The sequence below is a fragment of the Argopecten irradians genome, chromosome 10 (assembly GCF_041381155.1).
Source record: "Argopecten irradians isolate NY chromosome 10, Ai_NY, whole genome shotgun sequence".
NCBI classification, from domain to species: Eukaryota; Metazoa; Mollusca; class Bivalvia; order Pectinida; family Pectinidae; genus Argopecten; species Argopecten irradians.
The window spans coordinates 27,999,636-28,012,720 of record NC_091143.1 but is presented as its reverse complement, the minus strand read 5'-3'; the positions used below and the strand labels follow the sequence as shown (position 1 = coordinate 28,012,720).

The 13,085-nt window shown below is 37.7% G+C and overlaps 1 protein-coding gene and 1 long non-coding RNA gene across 2 annotated transcripts; one reads left to right on the top strand and one right to left on the bottom strand.

The window, feature by feature from the left end:
* Nucleotides 1-6,060: 6,060 nt before the first annotated feature.
* LOC138332792 (uncharacterized) lies at nt 6,061-7,719 on the bottom strand. Its single transcript, XR_011209873.1, has 2 exons — nt 7,515-7,719; nt 6,061-6,318 (listed from the first exon to the last, which is right to left on the bottom strand). It is a non-coding gene; the product is annotated as an uncharacterized lncRNA (long non-coding RNA).
* Nucleotides 7,720-10,582: 2,863 nt separating this feature from the next.
* Nucleotides 10,583-11,035, top strand: LOC138332644 (uncharacterized metal-dependent hydrolase YcfH-like). The gene has a single exon (XM_069280646.1). The coding sequence runs from the start codon at nt 10,583-10,585 to the stop codon at nt 11,033-11,035; it is 453 nt and encodes a 150-aa protein (XP_069136747.1).
* The last annotated feature ends 2,050 nt before the right edge of the window (nt 11,036-13,085 follow it).

Below are 13,085 nucleotides of genomic sequence, written 5' to 3'. Positions count from 1 at the left end.
TTCACACGAGATCTTCACTGACTTCCATGAAATGGTATTTCCTGTATTAGTGTTAACCCGGTCAACCGGAAATAACCGACAATGTTATCAAAGTGCAAAATGCTTTCGGCAACATACAATAATGTACATGTACCACTGCAAGCATAGGCAAGACTTACTGTGAATGTTTAAACCAAAGTTAAGGGGAAATCTATTAACATTTTGTATGTCTTCTATTCATTTCCTTGATGCAGTTGAATAGGTGTATTTTGATTAATAGTTTGTATCATGGCCAACATGGGTTCTGTTGACACATAATTTGTTGCAATGCATAGAAATTTCGGTCAAATATAAAAAAAACCTTTGCTTTTATAAATTTAAACACATATAGTATTTTAACCTTAATATGCAAATTATACTTGTCCGAATGTGAATAGGATGATTGCGAGTCTCGTCGTGGTCAATAGCCTATTTGGACACGTAATATATGATAAGCTATTTGGACACGTACGATATGATAAGCTAAGCATTATTTTAGTTTGATTTACTATACTACCTATTTTCATTGGTAAAATGAAATGCACCCATCCCTCTTTCATGGAGATGATAACATGATAAGACAGGGGTTGGTTTTTAATCATAATCTCTAGAAGCCATCTCCTCTTTCTCTCATGTACACAGTAGTCTTTGTTGCGTACAGGATAATGGTTTTAATATCCGTTTTGAGGCACTCATATTATGAACATGTATGCAAGAGGTTAAGTTGATCCAGTTCATAGTAGTCGATTCATAAAACCACTAAAATTATGATCTCATAATGTAAATATGATACATCGCCTCTATTTTGGCTGCCAATACGGCGTAACGATTTCCCTAGAGAAAACATTCCTTTAGGCCATTTAAAATTTCAATAGGTTAGATTGAAGTATGATAATTGATTTGAACTTATTTTACATGCTACATAGCATACTGTAAACTACAACAATGGTCCAATGAACCTAGACAGATCATCTGCTACCTGGGAATCATGGTGCATATTTACAGTTTGTAATACACAGCAGATTTAATACGATGTTCATATATGACTCCGGTTAATTATAACTTAAACAAACTTGGTTATACTTCATTGCGTCATTCTACATACCTAGACAAGAAATCCTTTACAATATTTAACCCATGTGTTGTAGAGCAATAGATTTTTCAGGGAGCAAATAATAATTTTAAATACTTTTATTCTGCTGTAATACAAATAGCTTTTTCATTATGGTCATAGTGTAGTGTAATTTTTGGTATTTACAAAATGGGATATAACCCCGACATTCTAATGATACTGTTGTGAATTATCTGTAACATGTATTACTGCATACTTCCAACCTCTCACAAAGGAAAAGTGTGTCCAATAAATGTCTTGTTACCACAGTTGACTCCACAATAACCCCCTTTCATGGCCAATCAGGATTACTTGACCATGAAAGGCGCTAAATCCCTCATTCATTACTACTCATTATTACTCGAAAGCCATGCAATAACCTTTACTTGTTATCTCACCATCTCATTAAATCTGTTACATATACCTTGTCACAAGGTCAATACGATTAATAAGGAACCCGAAAATACGAGAAAAAAACACAAAAGACAACAAAAATAATATCGACCACGACGAGACTCGAACTCGCAATCTTCCGATTCGAAGTCGGACGCCTTTTTTTTTTTCAAGGATAAAAATAATTTTATTTTTCCCGTCAATAGGGCCCCGGGGGTTGGGTCCCCCGAGGTTCCTCACAAAACAAACAAATAAAAATAATCATAAAAACATCTGCACTAATACTGTAAATACAGGCAATACATAATCATAGGACTCACAACTTCGTAAATAGTTTTAAAAAATAATTTGAATATCACAGTCGTCTAGTACGATAATATCATTTGAAGAGATGAAATACTTTATGAAAAAAGCTCTTTTATGCGTACTTATAAAATAAATGAAAAATATATCGAACAAAACGTTTGAACGTGAATTTGAAAAAATTGATAATATCCACATTTCCTTCATTGCACATGACAATATTCCTTCTTTTAAAAACACAAAATCTGGCAACACTTAAGGTAAAGTTAACTACATGATGATTTACATTCTTCCACTTCTCATAAAATCCAAGCAATATCAAACGATGCCAGTCTATACCATTTCTGTTTTCATCACTAGTACCAGAAAAAAAACTTTTTGACAAAATCATTAAAAAACACATAAAATTCATTTAATTTGGGACAATCTAAAAACAAGTGCCATAACGTTTCCGATGCCTGTTTACAGACAGGACATACATCGGTATCCGAAATTCCACATCTAAATAATTTGTCGCGCGTGAATATAGAATTATGAGCAACCTTAAAATGCACTTCCGCTACTTCGACTGGATAATTTGGGGCATGGATTATACCAAATACGCGCTCGACCTGATCATCCGGAAACCTACTTCCCCAAAACTGTAGGGCAACAGGTGCAACGAATGTCCCACTCAACAGTACCGCATAAATATCACGTGTGGATCGTGGTGACACGCGCGCGCCGTCAGGCCTTTGTAGCGTAACAACGGGATCTACGGCACATGTTTTTTCATAACAGTAATTGAGAATACTTGTGAGGACTTTATCAGGAAAACTATGGATTACCTTCACATACTCGGTGATTATATTCTTTCTTGGGATATCTGGATTATATTCATGGACTAATTCAACAATGGATTCTATTGGAAGTAAACTTGGAAGTACCTCGTAAGTAAAATCTTTCACATAGACAAGACCCGCTTGAATAAACACACCTACTGTTCAGTTCTTTTCCACAAAATTGAAACAGCGGGTTAAAAAAATACAGGCTGGCTATACATATAATCACTTTTCTCCTCAAATTTAAGAAAATTAAATATATGCACCCAAGCAAGCAACATTTCTTGATAAAAAATCGGTATATATTATTTAACTGCGAACGCTTGAAATTGCAGTTAAAACAAGATAAACCTAATTTCATTTTCCCAACTAAAGATAGGAAATATTTTCCGGTATTTTTCCATAATATATCGTCATTGTTCAAAAATCTAAATGCAAATTTAATTCTGAAAGATTTCAATTTCAAATCAATGTCGGGAAACTGCAAACCACCTTTACCTTTCAGGCCTATGATAGTTTTATACGAAACAAAATGCCCATTTCTCCGTGCCTAAATATTCTAATTGCAAAAAAGTGTGAATAAATCTCTCGACAGAGTTATCATTTTCGCAAATTTTATTTGTGGAATGTGGAATTAGTGAGAAACTCTTTGCCTCTTCTATTGATAAATCCGTAACACATAATATTTGCACTTGCAGCTGCTACCAAAGAGAAATTCCTGTTGATATTGAAGTTATTGTAGTGTATCATCAGATGAGATATACATACACACATATAATGCATGTTTACACACTGTAAATAGATATACACATACATGTACATATCCATATACACACCATTACACATATACACATGCACCATCACATATTGTACACACTTATTATCTACATCTGAATACTTATTTTTTTTAAAGAAAATTTTACAATTAATTTCATCATGGGTGCTGATTAGTATTATATGAACATATTACGAATGCAGGCGGAGGCGCGCGGAGCCTAATCAATTGCACAGAGAACCAAATTTCCGTGTTGGTCGTATCAACTCTAGCCACATCGATCTGGCTATCTGTACAATTGATCAGGCCTTTTGTAATTACTTAATATATTATTTTGGAAAGTACGAAGAAGACGTCAGGGAAAAAAGTAGTGATATATATAATCGGGATTTAATACACATTACCGGCTCCATAGCAAAACTGAATAAGATAGTTACCACATAACAATCGGTTTCAAAAACACGAGGTCCTGGATTATAGTAACGCTGAACAAAATGGTAAATATATCCGCATTGGTATCATGCTATCTGTCATACATGTTAGTCAAAGTATATTGATTGTCTGTTATTATGAAAAAAATTGAAAAGCTATGGGCAGTGTTACATAAATGTCAGCCATAATCAGCTGATTATGTCAGAATGTTTTTGAGGTTAGGAGTTTTTTTCTAGGAGGTTTTAAATTTTGGTTCCAGTCAAATGCACTCTCTTATTAACTTGGAAAAAAGTGAAGGTTTTCTGATAAGACAGCTTTAAATATTTCGAAGGCTGATAACGGAGTCTGTCGTTTGTTTTGATATTCGATTATATTTCTAACTTTCCATATGACCAATTTAAAAGTGAAAGTTATTGTGCTGATAAACGGATTTTCATCGTCGTCTACACAAATCAAAATGTCATTGTCTTCTAAACGTGCGTCAATCAAATTTGCTAATAAACTACATATTAACTGTAATTTGTGTTTGTTTGTTTGATTAATTAACATCCTATTAAAAGCCAGGGTCATGGAAGGACTGCCTCCCCTATATGCGATGTGTAGCGTGTCTGAGTCAAAGATGCGTGGACTGCGGTATGATCGTGTGGTGTCTTCTTGTAGAGTGGAACTGTTGCCCTTTTCATAGTGCTATATCACTGAAGCATGCCTCCGAAGACACCAAGCAACACACCCCATCTGGTCACATTATAGTGACAACGGGCGAACCAGTCATCCTGCTCCTTATATGCTGAGCGTTAAGCAGGATCAGAAACTACCACTATTATAGACTTTGGTGTGTCTCGGCCAGGGGACAGAACCCAGAGCCTTCCTAACAGGGGCGAACGCTCAACTCAGGCGGCATAAGGAAAGATAAAGTAAGTTAGAAAATAGAGAAAAGATAAGATCCTAAATTTAGTCGCCTTTTACGATCATGCAATAACAGCTGACTTGCAGGGTCATCTTAAATAGTAACCCCATGCACTATCTAAGAGCCTGGGATCATAAAAATGTTGATGCGTCTGGGTATGGGATGAATTGTGGGGGAAAAGATGGATACGCTGACTGAAAACAAATTCAAGCGCAGGATATATGTTAGTCTATTAATACATTGTTTATTTGTTTGATTAATTAACGTCCTAGTAACAGCCAGGGTCATTGAAAAAAGGTAAACCAAAAAAAAATACAGAGTTATCTCCCCTGATTCGATTTACCAAATACATTGCTATACATTTGGGGTGCATCCAAATTAATGCAAACATAGCAACAAACATTTTTATTCTTCCAAAATAGTAATAGTATACAGTTATTTTTTTTTCAAAATTTATATTGTTTTTCAGATACAAATAGAGGACATTGAGAATCATATATAATAATACATTTTGTCACTTTTAACATTACTGATGTACCACAAAGTACAGGTTTCAGTTGTAATATTCATATTTATTTTACATACTTAGAACTATGTAAGTAGAATTTAATGAAAAAATGTCTTTTTATAGTTGTTTTTTTTAATTTCACCTTTATATATTTACCATTTTATTGTTTTCACAAGAAGAATGAATGGCGTAATGCCATAACTATTTAGATGTCGGAGAAGAAATATCCATTTTAAATATGATGTGAATAGTGAATATAAGTTGTATTTTTTTTATAAATCATTAGAATTCCATTACACATGTGCTGCAGACTTCTGTATCCAGTTCATTAGTACATTTGTGTCCGGATTATTGAGGGTCCACTGTATACATAAATAATTAATCAATGCATGTTTAATTTACTCCGACTTACTGCTAACAAGTATATACCAGGTATATATAAAGAGCCATCAATCATGACACAACAAAAGTGCTAGCAAGAAATTTTGTTGTTGTTGTTTTTTATATATATATAATATATATATTTTTATATGTACATTGTATGTGAAAAGTACTATATATCAGTGATTTTGCACCAGAAATTGCCTTCATTGGCAGGAATAAGAAATTTAATCTCGACTATCCCCATACATGTGTAATGGTTCTAGATCAGTATTAGGTACAGTAGTTTATCTGTAAATTTGAGATCCAAGATTGGAACCCTTGTCTTGTCATGTATTTGTCTGCTCCTCTTATATTACACATGTACAGTTCATGTCTATATATCCAACATGAAAGAAGCTAACACAATACTGCATTATTGATTTATTTATTTCACATAATAGAATTTCACCTGAAAACATACACCAGGTATACATGCCTCTTTCAAATTATGTGTATGACACATGTCCAAGAAAATTTTACACCATCATGATAAATTAATTGTTAGAGTACCAAAACTGAAAATGTTTTTGGTCACAGAATTTTCATTTCTCTTGTACACACTTGAACACAAATTTGTTCCTGGAGTGGTTTTTAGTCGAATATCACTGTGATGTGCCTGCAGCCATTCTGTAAAAAAAAAATATGAGAACATACATGTACAGATGTATATCGTGTAGGCCTTTCATGTGCCAAAGAAATATGATTTGTTACTTTCATAAATTTTACCACAATATCAGTAAAAAAAAAACAAGAGACCCAGAGGGCCTGTATCGCTCACCTGGTTTTTAATGCTAAGTAATGTTCTGTATACAGGTTCATTGTTTCTTTTCTGAAGGAATTTGAACATTTACCTCTATTTCTCCTATTGGGCGCCACCCCTCCTGCCCCCAGGGGCTCAGAGCCAACATTTATACAAGTTCCGTTTCCCTTCCTCCAAGGATGTTTCTGGCCAAATTTGGTTACAATCCATGCAGAACTCTAGGACAAGTAGATTTTTAGGAATTACCTCTATTTCCCTTATTTGGCCCCGCCCCTTCTGTCCCTGGGGAGTCAGAGCCAAAATTAATACAAGTTCTGTTCCCCTTCTAACAAGGATGTTTCTGGCCAAATTTGGTTACAATCCATGCAGAACTCTATGACTTATAGCGATTTATAGGATATACCTCTATTTCTCCTATTGGGCCCCGCCCCTCCTGCCCCCAAGGTCTCAGAGCCAAAATTTATACAAGTTCTGTTCCCCTTCTAACAAGGATATTTGTGGCCAAATTTGGTCACAATCCATGCAGAACTCTAGGACAAGTAGCGATTTATAGGATTTACCTCTATTTCCTCTATTGGGCCCCTGGGGGGTTAAAGCCAAAATTTATACAAGTTCTGTTTCCCTTTCCCCATGGATGTTTGTGGCCAAATTTGGTTACAATCCATGTAGAACTCTATGACTAGTAGCGATTTAAAGTAAATGTTGACGGACGGACGGACGGACGGACGACGGACGCCGTGCCATGACATAAGCTTACCGGCCCTTCGGGCCAGGTGAGCTAAAAACAAGAGATGAACAAGTTTTCATTCTTTTCTTTATACCCTAACTTAGTATCATTTATAAATTATAGACCTAAATCTGATAAATGAATGTGTGCACATTGTACATGTATCAAATTAAACTGTACTTGAACTGTATGTGTGGAGGGGCTGATGGGAATACTACCTGTGTGCAATGTACAATATTTTAGCTATATAATAAGTAAGTGTTTTACACATTGTTAATATACTGCATTTGATAATTGCGTTTATAGATAATGTAATAAAAATGTAAATGTACTTACATTTACAATGTACCTTATTTACTGCCGTCAGTTAGAAGATCTTGCCACTTTGAATAACTTGTTAGCCTAAGATATTCTGAACAGTGTCAGTCAGTATTACGTACTAGTACTTAAAGGCAGTTACGTGATATCGATGTAGACAGGGCTCATTTTCCATTTTTTTTTCTCATTTTTCAAACACACTGTCGTAAATTATCAGCATGATCACTCAATATAAGGTCCCTAGGTCTCTTTGTTATTCAGAAGTTGTTTAAAGATTTAAGCCTATTTGACCCCTGTGACCTTGAATCAAGGTCGAGATAATTCATTTGAACAAACTTGGTAGCCATTCATCCCAGCATGTCGCATGCCAAATATCAGGTCTCTAGGCCTCTTGGTTATTGAGAAATTGTTTAAATATTTAGCCTCTTTGACCCCTATGACCTTGGATGAAAGTCAAGGTCATTCATTTGAACAAAATTTGTAGCAATTCATCCCAACATGTAACAGGGCTTATATCAGGTCTCTAGGCCTCTCGGTTATCAAGAAGTCGTTTAAAGAGTTAAGCCTATTTGACACCTGAGACCTTGAATCAAGGTCAAGGTCATTCATTTGAACAAACTTGTCAGAGGCCAAATAGTCCTTCATCTCCAGTATGCCACAGTTGACCCAATAGATGCCACAGGTCCAATAGGCCCTAGGCCTCTTGGTTATTAAGAAGAAGTTGTTTAACAATTTTAGCCTATTTGACCTCTGTGACCTTGAATGAAGGTCAGGGTCATTCATTTGAACAAACTTTGTAGCCCTTAATCCCAGCATGCCACAGGCCCAATATCAGGTCCCTTAGCCTCTTAGGTATTAAGAAGTCGTTGAAAGCTTTAAGCCTATTTGACCCCTGTGACCTTGAATCAAGGTCAAGGTCATTCATTTGAACAAACTTGGTAGACCTTATCCAAGCATGTCGCATGCCAAATATCCGGTCTCTAGGCCTCTTGTTAATGAAGCAGATTCTTATCAAGATATTTCAGCCTCTTTGACCCCTGTGACCTTAAATGAAGGTCATGGTCATTCATTTGAACAAACTTGGTAGCCCTCCATCCCAGCATGTCAGAGGCCAAATTTCAGGTATCTATGTCTCTTGGTTATTAAGAAGTCTGTTAAAGATTTTCACCTATTTGACTCATGTGACCTTGAATGAAGGTAAAGGTCATTCATTTGAAGAAACTTGGTAGCCCTTCATCCCATCATGCTATACGTCAAATTTCAGGACTCTAGGTCTCCAAGTTTTGGAGAAGTTGTTTAAATGGAAAAGTTGACGCCGGACGACGGATGGCCTTCGGGCAGGTGAGCTAAAGACAGTGATTTAATACGCAAGTACAATAGAAAATGTTATTCAACAAAATTAACAAATTATGAACTGAAAAAGAAAAACATATTGGATGTATCAATGATGACACATGCTTGTATTTCATTATGCGTTACATTTATACTGACTTTCACATACTAAACAATACTGTAAAAGCTATACAGCTTCCAAACTATATATATATATTTACTGCCTATTGAATTGTATCTCAATTCCACACAGCTTACTATATTGTTTGATTTTTAATATCATACTATAGAATTCACTATCATAAATCTTAGATAGTACTTGATTTAAACATAAAACAAACAGTTATTTCATATCTTACTGAGATATGCTATTATGTGGTCATCACAGGGGTCAACCCTTCTTTTCAGCCAGCTGACTCAGCATGGCCCCTCTACTGACACTTCACCGAGGATAGTGTAACTCTATTATCTATATACACTGTACACAGATATTATTACTGTGTCCAATTTAATTAAAACCTATCAGTCATAAATACAATTAATGGTGGTAAAGATAGTTTACTGTGCCTGTCTTGTTTGTTTATCTTTGCCTGTCTTGTTTGTTTATCTTTTTAAATATATCAGTTGCATACTGCAGTGTTAATTGATCATGGTCGTGAAATCTCTAACTATTTTACTTACCCGTACAATTTTTGTAGTTCTATTTCATGGCCATGAAAGCTCACACTATTTTACTGAAATAGTTCCATTCCATGGCCATGAAACCTCAAATTATTTCACTTAAATAAACTAAGTTACGTTTCATGGCTATGAAAGCTTAACAACAAATAGAGTTCATGGGATGAAAAATCATCCAAATTTGAAAGAAGAGTTTTAAAGGCCATGATGATCACTTTGACAACTGCATCTTCGCTTCATGGACATTTAATTTCATGGAATCATGGCTATGAATGTTGCTGTTACTGGAAATCATGACCATGAAAATAATTCATGGGTGAATTGCTTGCATATACCAACCATTTAATTATATTTTCATTCTCCCATGCAATATATTACTATTTTTTCATGGCACTATCCATAAAAAATGTTCAAACAAAATTTCATGGTGTGTTTTCATTGTTTAATGGGAGTTTCAAGGGTTTGTTTGTTTGTTTGATTCATAAACGTCCTATTAAAACCTATGGTTATGTAAGGACGGCCTCCCATGTATGCGGTGTGTTGCGTGTTTGTTGTGCGAGGTGCGTGTCATGGGAGGCTGCGGTATACTCATGTTGTGTCTTCTTGTATAGAGGAACTGTTGCCTTTTATATAGTGATATATCACTGAAACATGCCGCTGAAGACACCAAGCAACACTCTACCTGGTCACATTATAATGACAACGGGCGAACCAGTCGTCCCACTCCCTGTATGCTGAGCGCTAAGCAGGAGCAGAAACTACCACTTTTATAGACTTTGGTGTGTCTCGGCCAGGGGACAGAACCAAGAGCCTTCCTCACAAGGGCGAACGCTCAACTCAAGGCCAAAAGTGAGGCGGTGCCAAGGGAGGCATTAGGAAAGATAAAGTCAGTTAGGAAGAAGAGAGAAAAGATAATATCCTAAATTTAGTCGCCTTTTACGATCATGCAATAGGGGCAGCAGGTACAATTCTAACGCCCTACCTGCAAGGCGGTATATGGCTTATGGCTAGGCCGAGAACATGGGATGAACTGGTAACCTATGTCAACATGCAGGGTATGAAGTCACGTGCCGACAATGGCCGGTCAGCGAGGTGCACGCCAGGTCTATGACCGCCTTCTGCAGGTTTTTGGATTTGCCCCTCCCATCCAGGTTTCACTTGCATCCTATCAACTCTCCGGCAGTACTCTGGGAGTGCCAAAAGACCAGAGGATCCACTTGCACTGTTTCAGTGAGGACGACTATGTCTTGGATCTGTGGTCCCCTGTGTTCCCAAACCTTTACTTGGTCTTCACAAGATTGGTTGGCTCTTACTCAGGCCCGCAGACCCGAGCCTTGAAGGCATTGAAACAGGATAGGACCCTGCTGGAGACTGACACTCCGTATTTCCCCAAGCCTAGACAGCAGTGGTCAGCTCCTAATCAGCTTTATTCGGTTGCCGAGGTAATTGCGCCGATTCTACAGACCACAGTGGACAAACTGCTGAGGACTACCGCGGCCAACGCTCAGCGGCTGTTCCAGAGGCAATGAGTAAAGGTATGAGAGTGGCGTAGGAAGATGAAACGTCATGGGGGGGGGGGGGGGGGGGGGGTCCTCAATATTTTGTAAACCCCCCCCCCCCCCCCACCTACAGGAGGAGATTAATTCAACTCCAAAACCATATGATAAATGCTTTATGTACATTTTTCATATATCACTAAATTTAATCCTTGTACACATTTATAGACAGTGGGGTCGCTAAAAGGAAATTAACGAATACGCAAATTGGCCAAATTAGCGTGTGAGCGTCGAAGGCGCAAGATTTTGGTGTTTTATTAGGGGTCTGAGGGTGACCCCGGGATGAGTTTTATGTATTTTGATGATTTTGCGATCGCCCGAAAGCACGAGAAATTTGGTGTTTGGGGGGTTCGGGGGTCTCCCCCGGGAAAAAATTACAATTTAGAATGGCTTAGATGAGTTTTACGATGCATTTTGATGGATTTGCAAGCGCCGAAAGGCGCGAGAATTCGGTGTTAGGGGGGTCCGGGGGGTCTCCCCCGGGAAAAAAATTACGATTTAGAATGGCTGAGATGAGTTTTACGATAAAGTTTAATGATTATAAAGCGTTCTTAACATGGTAATTTTTCGATTTAAAGCCACCTGCATTTAGAAATGATAATTGTGTCGTCATAACTTTATGGAACCCTACTCGATCTGAATATACCGGCTTCACACCATCGGTACATTGTTGTGTAACAGAAAAAAAATGAATTAATTGTCTCGCTAAGACATATAAATAATTGATCTTTTAAGAGACATTTTTTTAAATAGTACATAGAATCCCTTGATGGACATTTTTAGTCTAGTTTGTGTGTATTGAATTTTTACAATTTAAGGTTTGACATTATGTGCTTGAGCCTTTTAGGAAATGCGCCGCTCAGCGGAAAAAAATTTCTAGAATGAAGTACGAAAAATGTGCAGGAGGACCCTTTTTTCTTTCAAATAAGCTTTTTTAGAAAATTTCAGTCGGCGAAAATGGGGGGGGGGGGCAAAAAGACATGTTTGCCCCCCCGTCCTGGGGAACGGGGGGCAGTTGCCCCCCGCTTCCTACGCCCCTGTATGAGACAGACACCATGGTAGAGTTTGGCGTCTTGACGTGCTAGGTTGCCAGTGAACCTTCAGTGATTATGGAATGTACCTCAGTAGCTTCTTGCTCGGTACATAAGGTAAATAAAGTTTAGGTCATGTAGGCTCCTTGCCCCATTCCCCGACACCTGCAGAGTAGCATGTGACCGCATATGGACCTGATGGTGAAGCACGCCTACGGAGGACCAGCTCCTTCATTTATAAAGTTGGGAGAAGTGAAGTGATTGTACCGGGGGTCACTATTACCGGGGTAAGTATTTCACCCTGAGCCTAGCGGTGTGGTCTGTGGTTGTGTGTGTGTGACGCATGCGCAGTGTGTAGTTGGCGAATGGATCCAGGGCTGTGTGACTGGAGATCCGAAAACCAGTAAATATATGGACTAAGAACTTAATGTAACTCACCACAAGTACTTTATATCCCTTGACACTGTCTCACTTTGACCTTTGGTAGGCTCTGGGTTTTTTCCCCACACAAAAGTCTATAAAAGTGGTAGTAAATGCACCTGCTTAGCTTTTGTTTGTTTGTTTTGATTATTTTAACGTCCTATTAACAGCCAGGGTGATGTAAGGACGGCCTCCCACGTATGAAGCGTGCAGCATGCGTGAAGTGCGAGGTGCGTGTTTTGGGAGACTGCGGTATGTTGGTGTCTTCTTGTGTAGTGGAACTGTTGCTTTTTTATAGTGCTATATCCCTGAAGCATGCCACCGAAGACACTAGGCAACACGCCCCACCCCAGTCACATTTTACTGACAATGGGCGAACCAGTCGTCCAACTCCCTGTTTGCTGAGCGCTAAGCAGGAGCAGAAACTACCTCTTTTATAGACTGTGATAAAGTCAGCTAGGAAGAAGAGAAAAGATCATGCAATAGGGGTAGCAGGTACAATTCTAACGCCCTACCTGCATAAAAATGTAGTTTTCACTTTGTCTTGTAGAATTCATAAAGAATACCATAGC

Excerpts from the sequence above, each read along its gene's own strand:
- LOC138332644 (XM_069280646.1), top strand. The coding sequence starts at position 10,583 with ATGGCCGGTCAGCGAGGTGCACGCCAGGTCTATGACCGCCTTCTGCAG.